The sequence below is a fragment of the Polyodon spathula genome, chromosome 15, assembly GCF_017654505.1.
Source record: "Polyodon spathula isolate WHYD16114869_AA chromosome 15, ASM1765450v1, whole genome shotgun sequence".
NCBI classification, from domain to species: domain Eukaryota; kingdom Metazoa; phylum Chordata; class Actinopteri; order Acipenseriformes; family Polyodontidae; genus Polyodon; species Polyodon spathula.
In genome coordinates, this window is record NC_054548.1 from 15716610 (window position 1) to 15734073 (window position 17464).

Sequence of the window (17464 nt, forward strand, 5' to 3'; positions counted from 1 at the left end):
AGGATTGCGACATTGACAGCCAGAACTCAGTTTGGAACTCGGGTAGGAGTGCTAATTGAAAAGGGTTTAGTCTTCCATCTAGTTGGTGGTGCTGTACCCTTTTCTCTTACTGCTGTGCTGCTGGAGGTTTGTTTGCTTGGTGATGCTGTTGTCTCTGCAGAATGCAAAGTTGTTGATGCATGAGCAGACCATGTTGTGCCAGGTTTATACTCGCTGCAATCTTTTTTTGTTGTTGCAGAAAGAGTTGTGTGTGTCAGGCTCGACATGGCTGTTTCTTCTGGATTTATGTGCTCTCCAACCTCAGTTAGATTTACCAATGCCATGTGAAAATTAGTTTTTCTTGGATGGTGTGGCAGGCTGGCGAGTGGATAGAGGCCCAGAGACAGCCTGCAGTTCAAAAAAAAAAAAAAAAAAAAATACTAATTTTATTATAAAATAACACAAAACAAAAAGGGTTAAAACACAAAAAAAAAAAACCAATACAAAAACAAAGTTTCCAGACTGGGCAATGCCTTCACTGGATTCAAATTTACCAACACCAACCTGCTTCCTCAGCTCCCTCCTCCCAAATGAGAAGCAGAGGCCTCCTTTTATGTCAGGTGGCTGGGCACCGATTGATTGTTAATTAACCTAATCAACCCCAGCCACCTGAACATAATAAACCCAGGCAGGTAGGGGAAATTAACCCCATCCTTGCCAATTTAAAAAGGGCAGAGCTTTGCTCTGCCACAAGTGGGTTTACATTATCTTGTTACTAGCAAAAGTTTGAGGATCGGTGTCGGCAGGGTGTTAAACATGACATGTTTGCTACAGATAATCTTGTGTGCAATACAACTTAATTTTTAGCATGGGCCACAGTATAAATATACTGTAACAACCACATTGGGGTCCGCATATCGTGACCGCTGCCACCACCTTTTTTATCCGGCAAGGTCCGGAATAGAATTAGGTGCGCTTGTGCAACTATTAACAGGTAGATTGTCCTATGGCTAAAATGAACAGCAATCTGGGAGCAGAAGTAATAATTCAAAGCTTTTATTAAATTACAATAAATAGTTAAAAACACAATAAATAAGCAAAATACCACAGGCTACATTCCATCAATAAGTATTATCACAATTAGTCAGTCAGTGGGGGAGCACTCGAGCTCAGCCAGATTTCCATACAGTAGGCATTTTCACTTGGGTGATTAAAGTGACTAGTGCATAAAAGAATAAATGTGACAACAAATCTAATCAAAAAAATAACTCAAACAAAATGCAATTAAAATCAAAAAGTGGAAAAATCAGTTAGTAAAGCATAAAGCCTCCCACTGAAACACGTGGTGTGGGGTTATACTGTAGTACAGGTTACCTCTCCCTCTAGAGTATTGATGATCCACCCACAGCATATAGCTAAAACCAGCCCCTCCCCCAGTTAAAAAGCATGCAATTATATAGGACAGGATACAGAATACAATATATTGCAAAATAGTTGTTTAAGGACATTGCAGGTAAAGTGATAAGGAAGTTCAACATTACCAATCTGGTGTATGGAACAAAGCAATTCAGCAAGCTTTCAGCTTATCAGCAATAGAGTTTATCAAATCAGAATCAGTGTTCTGCAATTTCAACTCCAGTGGAGATTCTCTGTCTACACCTCCTTGCGCTACAACCGCAAAACTTCACAGTCCACTTCAAACGCAATATTCCATGGTTTCATAAAGTTCAGACACGAGTTTTTCCACTACACGCATAACAGAGATACAACACCCATCCTCCAACTCTCCTCAACCATTGTCAGTCCCTTTTTATCTAGCCTCCACAGTCCATTAACAGTTATTAGCAGCAGGTACTATTAATTGAATGAAAGGATGCAATTGACAGCATCCATTAACAAAGTCATTATATCAGATGAATGTGGTCAATTGAAACATCAATTGATGCGCCCATTAGTAAAGTCACTACATTAGCTACTAGCCATGTTATATATCAGAAATATTATAAATATTTATATATTTTTTCAGAAATATTTTACCGTATAAGATAGTTGATGAGTAAAGGTCAAAATAAAAGACAAGAACTGCAACCAATTAAAGCTGTGTGTTCAAGAATGATTTTATAAGCCCTATCTAGTTATCCTTTCAGGGACACATTTGGAACATTAAGTAAAGATTTTGTGCTGGATGCCTGTTGGATTTTCAGTTCATCAAGGCACACTTTATACATGATTGTTTTAAGGGCAGTTTTTGGAGCAGCATACTAAAAAAAAAAAAAAAAAAAAAACATTAAAAAAAAAAACATTTTAAAAGACACCTTAAGGCTCAACTTAAATCATGTTAATCATTAAAAAATGTGAAACAGGTTATAAAGGTCAGTTCAATTTTCAAGGTACTCCAGACTTTGATTTAAAACACTTGCCCATTCTATGAAATCATTTATCTTTAGCATATGCAATGTGGGCTGATACAATCAGAGAATGGCAATTGGATTTATCCCCCATTGTTTTAGAATAATTTGTTTTAGGCGTTATCAAATAACAGGTTAGGCAACTGAGTCAGCAACAGTTCATTTTAAACGGTATAATCCTTTCCTGTTTTTGGCCATATTATTCTTGCAATGCTGGGACAAGGTTATAATACAGATTTAAAAAAAAAAAAAAAACTGAATTGAAAAAACTGGATCAGGAATGAATTCTCTTAATACATTAATTCTGAAGTCTTGTGAGGTGCAAGCAATCATACCCTAGTATGCACACAACATGGCATCTGTTGTGCTGTACAACAACTAAGCTGTCAAACACATTATCACATAGATATTAAAACTAAGCATAAGGCCATTCTGAATTATTTTCCCTTTTTTTGTCATATTCCTTCCATACAATGCCACAAGCTGTCGTAAGAATGTTGCATTGGTAGGTACCTGTACCTATCCTCCAATGGGACTTTAAAATATAATTGAAGACAGTGCAATACAATTGTACCTTCTGGTGGGTTCCTTTTTCACTCCACTAAATGTGTGGAAAGATATGTGACAATATGAATAACTTACTCCTTTATCATGTCTCAGTTCAAGCTGTGGGTTCGGTCTTACATTTCTATAGATGAAAGCTTGGTATAAGAGTTCTTTTAAATGTCATACAGCAAGTCACAATGTACATACTGTATATTTGATGAGAAGACATTCAGGAAGGGTTAAACAGGTGCATGCATGGAAAGTTACAGGAGATTCAGTTTCAAGTATAGTGCAAGTCGTAGCCAAAATGCATCGGCTCAGCCTTAAGTAAAAGGTTTCTTATTTTAAAAGAATGCCTAAGGGTTGCAGAGTTTCTTTTTATATTGCTAGTGTTTTCTCTCTACACAACTCAAGGAACCGGTGAAGCAGAGTCATTTGTAACAACTTGAACTTTTGAAATTCTGAATGTCCCAGTACAATATATTATATCCACCCCCTTGTAATTCTCTGAATCTTTCACAGAAGTGGAAACTCAAATGGGGAAAAAAAAACAAACAAAAAAAAACAAACATTGAGATTAGAACTATCCTGTTTGCTGCAAATGATATATCATAAATTGGGTATCTGATTTTAGGTTTAAATCACAGAAAAGCAGATGCTTACCCTATAAACAGTGAAAGAACACTCCCAACATTCTGTGTTGATTTATCCTGCTCATGGTGCAGTTTACTGTAATTTGCTGCAATAGAGGTAAAGCACACACTGTGATTCCCATCTGCACTTTATTTGATCTGAGCAGTTTTCTGGATTCCTCAATGCATCAAAACTCACAAAAATGAAAGCCTCAATAAACACAGATTTTTGGTCATCAATAAAAGGTCTTGTTATTTTCTAAAATAAAAATACACCAGAAAATAGAAACTCTAAGCACATAAACTATGTAAACTAATTATTATTATTATTATTATTATTATTATTATTAATAATAATAATAATTTCTTAGCAGATGCCCTTACCCCGGGCGATATGTATAAAGGGAAGAAAAGAGAAGTAATTTCCATTCTGTCCTGAAGTGACCATGGCTTGCAATATAGCATAGACCAAGGGCTCTATCTCTGGTACAGCTGTGTGATTTAATTAGCTTCTGTCTGCTGTGCTGGTAAACAGTCAAACCCCAGCAAAGCAATCCAAAGGCAAACACATTATTATTATTGTTTAAAGTCAATTAACTTTGTAAAAAAATCATTTTGTTTCCTTGTGCAGTTACTAGTAGATTGCCTGGTGTGGATTTGGTTTGTAGGCAATGTAAACAAAAAAGAAGGAAAGATGTACTTGACATTTAAAAAACCTTTTTATGAAAAGGAAATAGAAACAAGATAAAAACACTTGATGTTAATGAGTGAATACATTGACCACAGGGTGCAAACTTAATAGGACACGGGCTCTTACATTTTAAAGCATAGCTAAGTGTATTAGAATATAATAAATGCACTGAAGCATCATAAAACAAAGGGCACCATGGCAAATCACAATTAGGTAAAATGGTATACCACGGTGAAGTAAATTAACTAGCTGTCCACTTTATTAGGACCTGCCTATCCTATATTGTATTTGGCATCCCCTGAGTTAGAGATGCAATTTAGGTTTATCATGTGAAGAGATGTTTTTCCTGCAGCTGTGGGATTGTGGCAGCGTAGCGTCATGGCCTAAGCTTTTACCACCAGGAAGAGAGACTTTGACAGAAGAAAGCTGCAATAAAGCTATAATTACATTCCCACACATACTATTTAGACAAGCAGAGCCTTTACCCTGCTACACACCTCCCCCCCATGTGACACCACACGTGGCTGCCCTTGGGCTTTTGTAAGGTGGCACCTGTTTAACCTCAACTCCTCTGCTAGTTTGTCTGTAATTTTTAGGCATATTTTTTAACTGCAGCCCTGCTCTGGGTCATAAGGGGCACTATCTCATTTCCGACACCACAAGTGACAGGGTAGCATTAAGAATGTATCAACAAGGTTTTAATAGGTTCTAATAAAATGTCTGGGCAATATATGTACCACAAGCTTGGGAAGAACTTAGTAAACCTAATTACTGTGAAAATGTAGGGACCTATAACATGAACATTGAAAATTGACCCTCATGATAACCAATTTACGAAAAGTTTCCCTCTATGAGCCATACTCAATCTGTAAAGCTGATCATACATTTCACAATGGTGGTATGTGAAGAATCCTCAATTGAAAACAAGAATATGCATACAAATTAAATAATACCAGTTAACTAATGAAGAGTAAAAACATAAGAACATCAGAAAGGTTACAAATGAGAGGAGGGCATTAGGCCCATCTTACTCATTTGGTTGTTAGTAGCTTATTGATCCCAGAATCTCATCAAGCAGCTTCTTGAAGGTTCCCGGGGTTACTGCTTCAGCAACATTACTGGGAAACTGGTTCCAGACCCTCACAATTCTCTGTAAAAAAAGTGCCTCCTAATTTCTGTTCTGAATGCCCCTTGATCTAATCTCTATTTGGGACCCCTGGTACTTGTTTCTTTTTTCAGGTTGAAAAAGTCCCCAGGATCGACATTGTCAATAACTTTTAGAATTTTGAATGCTTGAATCAGGTCGTCGCGTAGTCTTCCTTGTTCAAGACTGAATAGATTCAATTCTTTTATCCTGTTTGCATATGACTTGCCTTGTAAACCTGAAATAATTCTGTTTGCTCTTCGTTGCACTCTTTCTAGAGCAGCAATATTGCTTTTGTAGCATGGTGACCAGAAATTTCTAGACACAATATTCTAGATGAGGTCTTACTAATGCATTGTAAACTTTTAACATTACTTCCCTTGATTTAAATTCAACACTTTTCATTTTATATCCAAGCATTTTGTTGGCCTTTTTACAGCTTCCCCACATTGTTAGATGAAGACATTTCTGAGTCAACTTACACTCCTAAATCTTTTTCATGGATTCCTTCTTCAATTTTAATATCTCCCGTATGGCACTTGTAATGGACATTTTACCAGATAATTAAACCAGCAAAAATAACACATACAATATTTTTGGTTCAGAGCCATCTGTTTTCACATGGTGTACAAATATTGTGTAAAATGCAACATTCTTATGAAATGGGTTGTTTTGTCAGGGTTTGTAACATCAAAGTATTACCTAATTGTTCCCACAAAAGAAAGTACAGTTGCAAAAACAACACTAACAGCATATCCATCTCAATAACTTATGTCTTAATTTTGACTTCCTTATAATTAAGGACCTGGTCTGGTCCCTACTTTGACTACCACTGTCATTGATAACAGCACAAGCTGAGGCATTCTGGAGAAATTAATCTTTCAGAGGTGATTGAATTTCATCCAGCTCATCACTATTGACAATGCTGGGAAAGCAAGTGATTACCTACATCAGGACCGAACACCACCACGAAAATGAAGGATCCTTTAGAAATGATGGTTAATAAAAGATACTGAAAGTTAACATCATCTTTTGTATTTTCTTTCTTGCAGTCACATGACCCCGACCTTGTTGTTTGAGGAAGTGCAATTTGAGGGAAACCAGCTCATTCCTCCAGCCCCTCGCAAGGTGGAGATGAGAAGAGACCCTGTACTGGGATTTGGTTTCGTTGCAGGTAGTGAGAAACCTGTGGTCGTACGCTCCGTCACACCAGGTAACACTGCACTGCAAACAATGTTCAATCAAAAATAACTGTAAAGGCTTGGTTGTCACTTATTTAATACTATTTTGTCTACTGTAAAATTCATCTGGGCAAGTATACAGCTAATGCTTTCCATGTTGATGAAAAAAAAATTCTAATTGAATGACTCAGGAGAATCCCTAGCTCAACAACAGCATTGAATACAATTTAAATTATTATACTTAAATGAATCTGAAATCTTTCATAGTGATATCAAAATGCATTTACATATTCTCTGTTAGGTCAGGTAACATTTCAGACATCCGGGGAACTGAATAGTTTCCATGACAACGAAAGAAACACTAGATCATCCATAAAGACTTTATAGATCACTGGTTCACTGTCATGAAGATCTGTTTTAAGGCACCCAATTTACAGCTTGACGTACTTTTGCAGTTTTCCCATGCTTTTTCTATGGTTATACTTTGCATTAAGGACACATGGTTTGCCATATTTTTTTTGAACGTCTCTGTGTGCTTTGCAATGCTTAACTATGCATTACCAAATTTTAACTATGCCTTATCACACTTTGCTATGCTTTTACTATGGGAAATTTTTATAAGAGTAAGGAACTATATACAGTATTCACTAGCAGTATACAGGTGTTCATAAGAACAGCAATTTTACACTGCTTTCCTCAGCACAGGAACCACAGTGGCGACGTTAAGAATTTTGCTCAGGTAAGGGGGGGTTTGAGAGCAGTGCCAGGTGTTCCACTTTAGCTTTTAGACCATTTCCAGGTGTTCTGGGTGTTATTGTGAAGATGTATGCAGAGTAATTATACTTGTTAGTGTCATACTAATCCAGGATCTAGATGAAGTCAGCGGATGTGGATTATTATAATTTATTTCATAGCATAGTTACTAATTATCGCAATACAAATTATCACATTACTCAATATCACTCTAGAGATAAGAGCAGCTATAATGTACAGTAAAATCAGTAAAAAATAAGATAAAATTCAAATAAGAGCAAAATAAAGAATACAGTACTAACAGCATGCACTAAGTACGATAAATGGATAAGAATGATTTCAAGTAAGAGCAATTACAAAAAGCATGGATACGCTTACCTTTAAGAGTAAAATCAAACACAAGATACAGAAAATAGTTATAATTAAGAGCAATAGTAGAATACGGAAAAGTATGGGGCAGTTCAGTGCAAGTACAAGAAGATGCAAGTACTGGTATAATTGGATGCCATATAGTCCAGTATAGTCTGGAGTTGAGGTTTATAGAGGCTGTCTGAACAGGTGTGTCTTGAGGAGGTGCCAGAAGGATAGCAGTCATGATATCCGTGGGTAGGTCGTTCCACCACTGAGGAGCAAGGGTGGAGAAGGAGCGGACTCTGGAAGCAGGGGAGCAGAGGGGTTTTACAGCTAATCTGCTGGTGTTGGAGCAGAGGGGATGAGAGGGGGTGTAGGGAGAAATAATAGTCTGGAGGTAGGAGGGAGCAGAAAGGTTGAGGCAGAGATAGACGAGAGTTTTGAATTGGATAAGAATGGCGATAAGAAGCCCATGGAGGGAGCGTAGCAGCAGTGTAGCGAGGGAGAAACGAGGAAGGGAAAAGACAAGACGGGCAGCAGAGTGGTGTAAAAACAGATTTCAAATGTGTTTTTTCTAACATCAAAAGTGTGCATCAAAACAGGAAGTGCTTCAGAAAAAGATCAGACAGTGTTGTTTGAGAACGATTTTTATGATTTTTAAACTTAACACATATTTTTACCATGAAATGCGGGCGGGCCAAAACCAGAAGTTCTTTAAGAGATGTTTATAAGTAATAAGCTTTATATTCATGTTTAACTGATACTGGAAAAATCTGTATAGTTATTACTGATACTCGTTTATGCTTGTCACTCAGCACACCTGTAGTATTATGGTTTGGCACCTTCTGCTATTGACTGCTAGCAAGGAACTCAAGTAGATCTTTACATGATAGACTGTGTTATAACAATGTATATAACAAAAATGTATCACAGCTGTGTGTTACCATATGCTGTAATCTAAATGACTCGTACAGCAGAAAAAAAAAAAGAAACTATTCTGTGTATTCTAAGCCTCAGGTCTGTGATATACCCTCTTCACACACACACTACACTAACAGAGAAATGTACACATGGGAAATTTATCAGAGGCAAACAAATTGCAAATATTTGATTTTAACAACAGTGCTCAAAATCTTAAGATGCCGAACTCTTAAAAGCTTAAATGTCTGATTTCCTTAACTCAAAGACTCAAAGAAAATAAATCATGCTGGTTTACTGACAAAACCAGCAGATAGTGGATGCTAAAAGAGCAACTGAAAGCTGAGGCTGATATATTGGGGAGGGATCAATTAATACCTTAATTTATCCTGCCTCCACACATTTATTTAAATGTCCAGACAATACTCCTGAAGTAAAATACATTTAAAATGACCGATAAATTAAAAGGAGTATTCATAAATAGGCAGTCATATTTTATTCAGCAAACATAAAATCTATATTTGCTACCATGTTTGGCAGGGCTTAACTTATCATTTTAGCAATGCTGTCTCATGCATTCTTCATAGGGCTTACACATGCTTTTAAGAACTGTAGCTACTCTTGACTGAAGCTAGAATTAGAATCGAAACGATTAGCAACATATATGGGCTGTTTATATGTTTTTGTTGGCATTAATGTTACCACTACGGTAAGAAATTGTGCATGTATTATTTATCAATTAGTATTTGTGCACAAGGCAACATTCTTAACAGAATTAAAGTGTAGTTGCTGCTGTTCGGAATTTAATTGAATGTGACTTCTAATCATTCGAGTATATCAAAAATTAATTAAGTGATATTGCCCGTCGATGAAGGCTGGACTGGTGTTATGCATCCTGATTGGCTGATGATACTGAATCATTTTTTAATCTCTGTTAGAAGCCCACAACTGCTGGAAGCTGAATACCTAACTGTACTGCTACATTTTTTAGATTGTAAACAGCAATTCAAGTGCTCCCTCCACCACCAACTTTTGTAAAACATGAATGTGGTAAAAAAAAGAAAAATAATTAAAAAAAAAAAAAAGAGATAAGTCTGACGTGAAAAAAAGATTGCTGTGTTGAGTATAGTTTAAAAAGATTTTAAAAAGAAGCACACCATCAAAGCTGGTCTACGATTAATTTTTTCACATTGCTGGTGCTTCAGCATTCCTTCCCGCTTAGAAAGAGAGGGAGATAAGAATATTTTTTTTCTAGTTGAATTCCCTTTTTAAGATAAAACTACAGCCTGGGCATCATTCCAAATACTCTCTGAATCTACATTTTCAACTGGCAGTGCATGCATGAAATGAACTTATCAAAGGGACTTTAATATATAGACGCGGTTTGAGTTGTTTTGTTTAAGGTGTGGTGACCCCGGAGTTGAGTCTAAGTTGCCTCAGTAGATAAAATGTCCTCTAATGTTCCGTGATACCTGTTGGAATGCCACAGTGTCTATTAAAATATTTCTTTCAATATTTAACAAGGTTACTCAGTACTTTCTTGGAATACCTGAAATATCAGGTATACTCCCTCAAAAGTACAAGTAATCTGACAGTGTACAGCTTCTCAATTTGCAGTTAGTTGTATTAATACAATAGTGCATCACTAGAAAGTCCCTACGGCTGCGTTCCTAAATTCAGCGCTGAGAAGCAACAACTCTTAAAATCGTTCCTAAATTCACCGTTGAGAGCTAGTGACACGCAACGTTGGCTCAACGAACTCACCGACTCTCAGAGCTGGTAAGCTGCTCAACAGAAAGATGGCAACACCCACAAACACGATTAAGCTGATATATAAAAATTATAAATGGGATTTAAATGTAGATACTGATGCCGTTGTTCGATTTCAAAATGGTAATTGTTAATATATACACATGATTTATTTTATTTATGTGTTATTGTATAACAAATAAGATGCAGCAAATATGACAACGTAACTACAACATATATATATATATATATATATATATATATATATATATATATATATATATATATATATATATATATATATATATATATATATATATATATAGCAAAGTAATGCAGCATATTTAATAAACACTTGTATTTAAGATTTACTCATTTTTTTTAGATTCTGAAGCTGGAGGTCCGATATGCAGAATCACTCATTTTACCGTTTAGTTTAGGAATGCAACAAAGCCTTCCTAAATACCCTCAAGTGTTGTGACAATAGCGATTTTTTTGTTGAGTCAAAGCTCAACAGTACTGGTGAATTTAGGTTTGAAGCCTATGCCGTGTTTATGAGAGCATAATAACTGACGTGAAAGACAACCTATAGGGGATTAGTTCCATTCCTTGCAGCCCCCTAGTTACTCCACAAAAACAACAACATCAGAAAATGAATTTGAAGAGGATGCATTAATAACTTTTTTTTCTGTAACCCTGGATAAATCTTAGCAAGCCACTGCTATACCCATTTAACTCCCTCTGTTCGTCCTTAACTTAGGGTCACTAAGAGAGTTATGTGCATATCAATTAGATCAGATCAATTAGATCGCTGATCTCTGACCCTATAACTACATTGAAGGCAAAAACATCTATGATTTTTCTTTGTGCATGTGCTTTTTTTCTGCTGTCAGTAAAATACTTCTCTTTCTCTGTGACACTTGATCGATGCAACACTAAACCGTGTTTTTTTTTTAAATAATTTTTCTTCAGGGGGGCCCTCTGAAGGCAAACTTGTACCAGGCGATCAGATCATCATGATAAACGATGAGCCTGTCAGCACAGCTGCTCGGGAGAGAGTCATTGACCTCGTAAGGTAACAGCTTTGCTTCCACCTTTGTTTGGTTTGCGATATTCTGAGCACCATGGCTAAATTACTAGTAAAAAAAAAAAAAAAAAAAAAGCTGATGGGAGACAGACAGTGACTTCTTTGTGATGGCTAGATTATTTTGGCTTAAATAAGCTTTAGTCATTCTACTCAAATGATGAAGGATTAAAAAAAAAGAAATCTTCAAAGCCACAGTCCAGAGTATGTTTTTTTTGTTTTTTGTTTTTTGTTGCTGCGTGAACACTTTGACTGCGACCACACATTTTAAGTTTTCCTGAATGGTACTGCTGAACTGTTAGCCTCTTTTGTTTGCTCTACAGTTATTTCACTATATACGCTGATATGTTGGAAAAGCAGGAACTACAGAATAACTAAACACCTAAACGCTACCAGATGAATACAACAGGATGTGGCCATGTTACAAGAAACTATTAGCTAATACATTTCCTATGGCAATATTACTGTACAAAAAGATGAACTGAACGACCCAGTGCAGTTGTCTGTTAACTAGTTTGTTGTACAGTGGGTAGAAGCAACGATTTATTGGCATTTGAGATAGGTGCCTGTCTGACTAGCCAGAAAGAATCTATAACCCTAACACATGGGTGTCAAACTCGAGGGTCATAGGATCTTCTGGTTTTCATTCCAACTTAAGCTCTCAATTAACATAATTGATCTAATTATTTGTTGAATTTGACATATGTAATATTTTTCAAGGTCTTGTACAGTTGATGGTTTTAAAAATGCACATGATTCAAGGTACACTACCTATAAAACATTCTGAGGCCTGAGGAGAAGTGTAATGTGTCCAGTTAATCAAATAATTAGACCAATTAAGTAATTGATAGCTCGGGTGGAACGAAAGCTAGCAGACACTGCAGCGCTCCAGGAACAGAGTTTGACACCCCTGTCCTAACAACAACTACAACCAGTTTAATGAAGGGCACAGCAGTGTCAACAGGAAACATCTATAACTTTCATTCTATGTCCCTGTTGACTGGGCCATGTTATGAATCTCTGCTATCTTTAACTGGTGTTAGGGGATATCCAGCCTCCCAAGCATTGGTAACACTTCTCCATGAGCCAGTAAAGTGCTTTCTTTGTGCAGGGACCTTATATCTTAGGTTGCGCTATATCTATGTCATCTACATGCTTTATCGCAAACTCCATACGTGCATTAGGGTGAGTTTTTTTGAGTAATGGCTTCTTTCTTTCCACCTGTCCATACAGGCCAACTTTGTGTAGGGACTGGCTTATTGTTGATGTGTGAACATTGACTCTCATCTCAGACAAAGAACTTTGCAGATCTCTCAAGGTCATTGTTGGTTTCAGAGTGACATCCCGCACCAGTTTCCTGCTTGCCCAGCTACTCAGTTTGGGAGGGCGACCTGATCTGGGTAGGGTCTGGGTGGTTTGATGCATCTTCCACTTCTTAATATTGGACTTCACTGTGCTGAGAGGGATAATCAGCGCCTTTGAAATTTTCTTGTACCCTGCTCTGTGCCTCTCTACCACTTTATCCCTGACTTGTTTTGAAAGCTCCTTGGTCTTCATGGTTGCTTTGTTGGATCACTACATGAGTTGCAGCTTGAAAGCCTTTATATACCTGAGGGAAATTATCTACAAGTGAAACCACTTTGAGTACACACAGGCTGAAACCATTTCACAAATTTGTCGCCTTTCAAACAAATCATTTGCACCTGAGCTGATTTAGAGCTGCAGTAGCAAAGGGGTTGAATACTTATGCAACTAAGATTAATCTGTTTTTCTCTGTAAAATGTACTTATTTATATTCTATATGCATTTTTTAACTTTATCAATGTGGAGTAGTTTGTGTACATTCAACATGTAAAGTCTAATTTGAAACCGTTGTGGAGTACGCTCAGGTGCCAACAAAATGTGAAAACTTTGCAGAGGGGTGAATACTTCTGCAAACCACTGTACATATGGCCATTCCCCAATTAGCACTCAATTACCTAATGTGATTGTTGGCAGGGATAAATTTAACCCCACCCCTGCCAAACTTACATTAAAAACAAATCAATCTTTATTTACACCCCAACACCAAAACCACACACACACACACACACACACACATTCACACGCATACACACACACACTCTCTATTTACACGTCTGCCGCACTAAAATTCTTGTTGTGTGTGATTTTGGAACATAGGAGGCCAAAGAGAGAGTTTCTGATTGGCTGGTCATATCAGAGTTGACTCTTCCTTTGAAGTGAAGGTGTTAAGCACTGTCTTCTAGTGTCTATATGAATTTCAGAATGATTTTCTTAAAATCAGTGCTTGTGACATCTTAAGGAAGTAAAAATAGCCACAACACTGTTTAACACAGGCTGATCAGAGTTTTAATTTAGTTAGTTTTAGATATTCTTAATTATTTCTTATTTATTACTGATTTGTGTGGTTCGGGATATCTTTATTCAGTCTCAGTGTGTTTTTTTTTTTTTTTTTTTTTTTAATTCCAATGGACTTATTTTGTTTGAAATCTAAATTTCCTAAATGTATTTTCCATTTGCTATAGTTATTTCAACCCTTCTAGGACCTCTGAGAGGTCTGGATTGTTATCTAATTTGCCAAAATATCTTCCTTTGACATGTTATGGATTACATGTTGTTTTAGATTCTTAGTAAATTACCATGATTAATTGTCAGAAAACCAGTCAGAGTGTCTCAGAATTCACATTCTTAAAGCAAAAACTCTGATTACTAATCGGTCTGTATTGTTAGAATAAGCCAATATGACCTACAGGATATAAGAGCTGGGACTAATATTCAGATAGTCAAACACTATAGACAAACACTACTTCAGGCATGTTCTGAGGCAAAAATAACCATGTTAATATTTGTTTCTGTAGTTTAAAAATGACTGTATAAAAAATATGTCATGCAAAGGAAATCTAATGACACCAAAACTACTATTAATAAGATTGTGTTCCTTGTGCATAAAGAGAATTGATGAGATACTATATTTAATTTACTCCTGAGAGTTTCTTAAGAACTATAATGTATAATGTAAAATAATGTATTTGATGATGTCTAAAAAGCCTTCCCCCTTTACAAAAAAATGTGATTTAAACAGGTCTAATCCTAAAACCACTAAAGATTGTTTGCTTGGTTGCCTTTTATTAGGACGGAGTGTGATTGGTGATTGTTGCAGGTTGCAGGAAATGATCGATGCAGCTCTGTTCTATATGCCAAATCTGTTAATGATGTTGTGCTGTTAAATGTCATCTGTCTGCAACATGTAATTAATTCCAGCTACAGGATTTGGGGTTATTGCTGTTGTTTAAGTAGGTACCTGTAAAAAGGATTGTGAGTATCCAGTGATAAAAGGGAAAGACATACATGCCAGCTTTTCACATACATGCCAACAGTCCCTATATGGCTGGGTCCCGATTTCCTAGCAAATGTCCCGTGTCCTGATGCATAGGAAGAAAGTCCTGATATTTACCCATAGAAAAACAAAACATATTCTACACAGTAGAGTTAGTGAAGACCACATGCTGTGCTCTTTGTGCGGCTGACACATCTGCTGACCACTAACTTATAGAAAGGTAAGAATGCTTCATTATGTCTGTTTTTACTGTCATGATGGTCGTGTGGTTTTGAGTTGGGGGGATGCGTCCTGCTGAACAGTTTCCAAATGTTGGCAAGTATGTTTTCAATGTAGCACGTGTGCCCAAGATTTATTTATAATATTTACAGACTAGTGGTAGCAGATGTAGTTACAGGTTGCCGTTGCTAGGGTAACAGCAATGACTGCACCTAGGGCAGAATAGAGCAGAGCAAACCACATGACTATACCAGTGATGGTACAGCTCACAGGTGCATATACACAAACTGGATTGTAAACAAAAGACAAAAATGCTAAATAGAACACAGTGAGAAGACACAGCTAATAAAATAAAGTTGCCTACAGGCAGCCAAGTGCTTTTACCATTAAAAGGGGAGGTCCCTCTTCTGGAACCTTCACTAATACACCTTCCATATACTGTGGCAGGATTTAAAATTCCATAACTAAATATTATTCCAAAGTGCAATTTGTCAGATTTCCATCACTCATGGGCCACCATGCAAATGCAGTTATTGTCATTTAAAAGTTTGTATTAGTATTTTAAATAACTAAAAGGAAAGAACAATGTATATATATATATATATATATATATATATATATATATATATATATATATATATATATATATATATATATATATAACATTGACCACTTAATGTAAATAATATATCTATGTGGTAAGGACATGGTGGTCAAAATGTTTGTGACATATGGTTTGGTTTGTTTATTAGGTTGTTTGCTGAAGATTATAATGAAACAATGAACGTATCAGAAATAATTAATCTGGTCTCATCCCTGTAACTTAATAGATTTTTTTGGAGTGGATACCCACTTCTATGCTTAAATAGCAGCATTCTTGGTTGTGAAGAACTTGTGAGGGGATATGTGGTTGAATCGAATGGATATTTTCCCTGAAAGGAATGGATATTGAAAATCACCCAGTTTGTAAAAACAAATGCACACCTTGTGATTTTTGAGGCTCTTTTTCACGAAATGTAATCAACACATTTTTATAGGAAAAAATAGTTATCCCAGTAACTGGACATTATCCCATGGTGCACTGCGGTTACACTTACCAAGGAAGCTGGGAATGGTAACCACTGGACTGTATAAGCATGTGGCAGGCTGGCGAGTGGATAGAGGCCCAGAGACAGTCTGCAGTTCAAAAAAATAACAATTTTATTATAAATAAACAAAAATAAAGTGCACAAGGGCAAAATAACAGATACTCAAACATAAATAAAGCAAAAACAAAACTCACAAAAATAAAGTTTCCAGGCTGGGCAATGCCTTCACTGGATTTAGAAAATTCAAAAACCACAAAACAAACACCAACCTGCTTCCTCAGCTCCCTTCTCCCCAAATGAGAAGCAGAGGCCTCCTTTTATATCAGGTGGCTGGGCGTTGATTGATCGTTAATCAACCTAATCAACTAATCAACCCCAGCCACCTGAACATAATAAACCCAGGCAGGTAGGGGAAGTTAACCCCATCCCTGCCAATTTCTAAAAGAGCAGAGCTTTGCTCTGCCACACACCTCCCCCCATGTACAAAGTACACAGTCAATTAGAGACTCAAACTAAATCCAACAGCCCACACCCCCCTAACCCCCACCCTCCCTCCCCCCTCCCCCCAAGAGTCCAATTATGTCCTTGGGTGGGCTTTTATGGTGGGTGGTGGTGGGCGGGGTTGATATCGGAGCCCCCAAGCCTTCTTTGGTTGAGGGGGCCCCGAATGTCCAAGGTAGCATGGCGACGGCGGCCCGGCTCCCTCTGGTGGCGGAGGCGGCGACGGCGGCCCGGCTCCCTCTGGTGGCGGAGGCGGCGACGGCGGCCCGGCTCCCTCTGGTGGCGGAGGCGGCGACGGCGGCCCGGCTCCCTCTGGTGGCGGAGGCGGCGGCCCGGCTCCCTCTGGTGGCGGAGGCGGCGGGCTCCCTCTGGTGGCGGAGGCGGCGGCCCGGCTCCCTCTGGTGGCGGAGGCGGCGGCCCGGCTCCCTCTCGGTGGCGGAGGCGGCGGCGGCTCCTCCCTCTCGGGCTCTGAGAGCGGCGGCGGCTCCTCCCTCTCGGGCTCTGAGAGCGGAGGCGGCGGCTCCTCCCTCTCGGGCTCTGAGAGCGGCGACGGTGGCTCCTCCCTCTCGGGCTAGCGACGGCGGCTCCTCCCTCTCGGGCTCTGAGAGCGGCGGCGGTCTCCTCCCTCTCGGGCTCTGAGAGCGGCGGCGGCTCCTCCCTCTCGGGCTCTGAGAGCGGCGGCGGCGGCTCCTCCCTCTCTGGCTCTAGCGGCGGCGGCTCCTCCTCCCTCTCGGGCTCCCAGAGCGGCGGCGGTGGCTCCTCCCTCTCGGGCTCTGAGAGCGGCGGCGGCGGCTCCTCCCTCTCGGGCTCAGCGGCGGCGGCTCCTCCCTCTCTCTGGCTCTGAGAGCAACGGCGGCTCCTC

General features: G+C 38.5%; 1 protein-coding gene across 6 annotated transcripts in view; it reads left to right on the forward strand.

The window, feature by feature from the left end:
* The window catches only part of LOC121328064 (FERM and PDZ domain-containing protein 4-like), a 92189-nt gene that overhangs the window by 41944 nt on the left and 32781 nt on the right, over positions 1–17464 (forward strand). For 5 of the 6 annotated variants that reach the window (XM_041272541.1, XM_041272537.1, XM_041272538.1 and 2 more), the window contains exons 3-4: positions 6453–6613; positions 11325–11427. In XM_041272541.1, coding sequence (XP_041128475.1) covers positions 6453–6613; positions 11325–11427 — 264 coding nt within the window. Of the gene's footprint in view, positions 1–6149; positions 6288–6452; positions 6614–11324; positions 11428–17464 lie in introns of those variants that run through there. The other variant, XM_041272540.1, reaches the window with a different exon arrangement.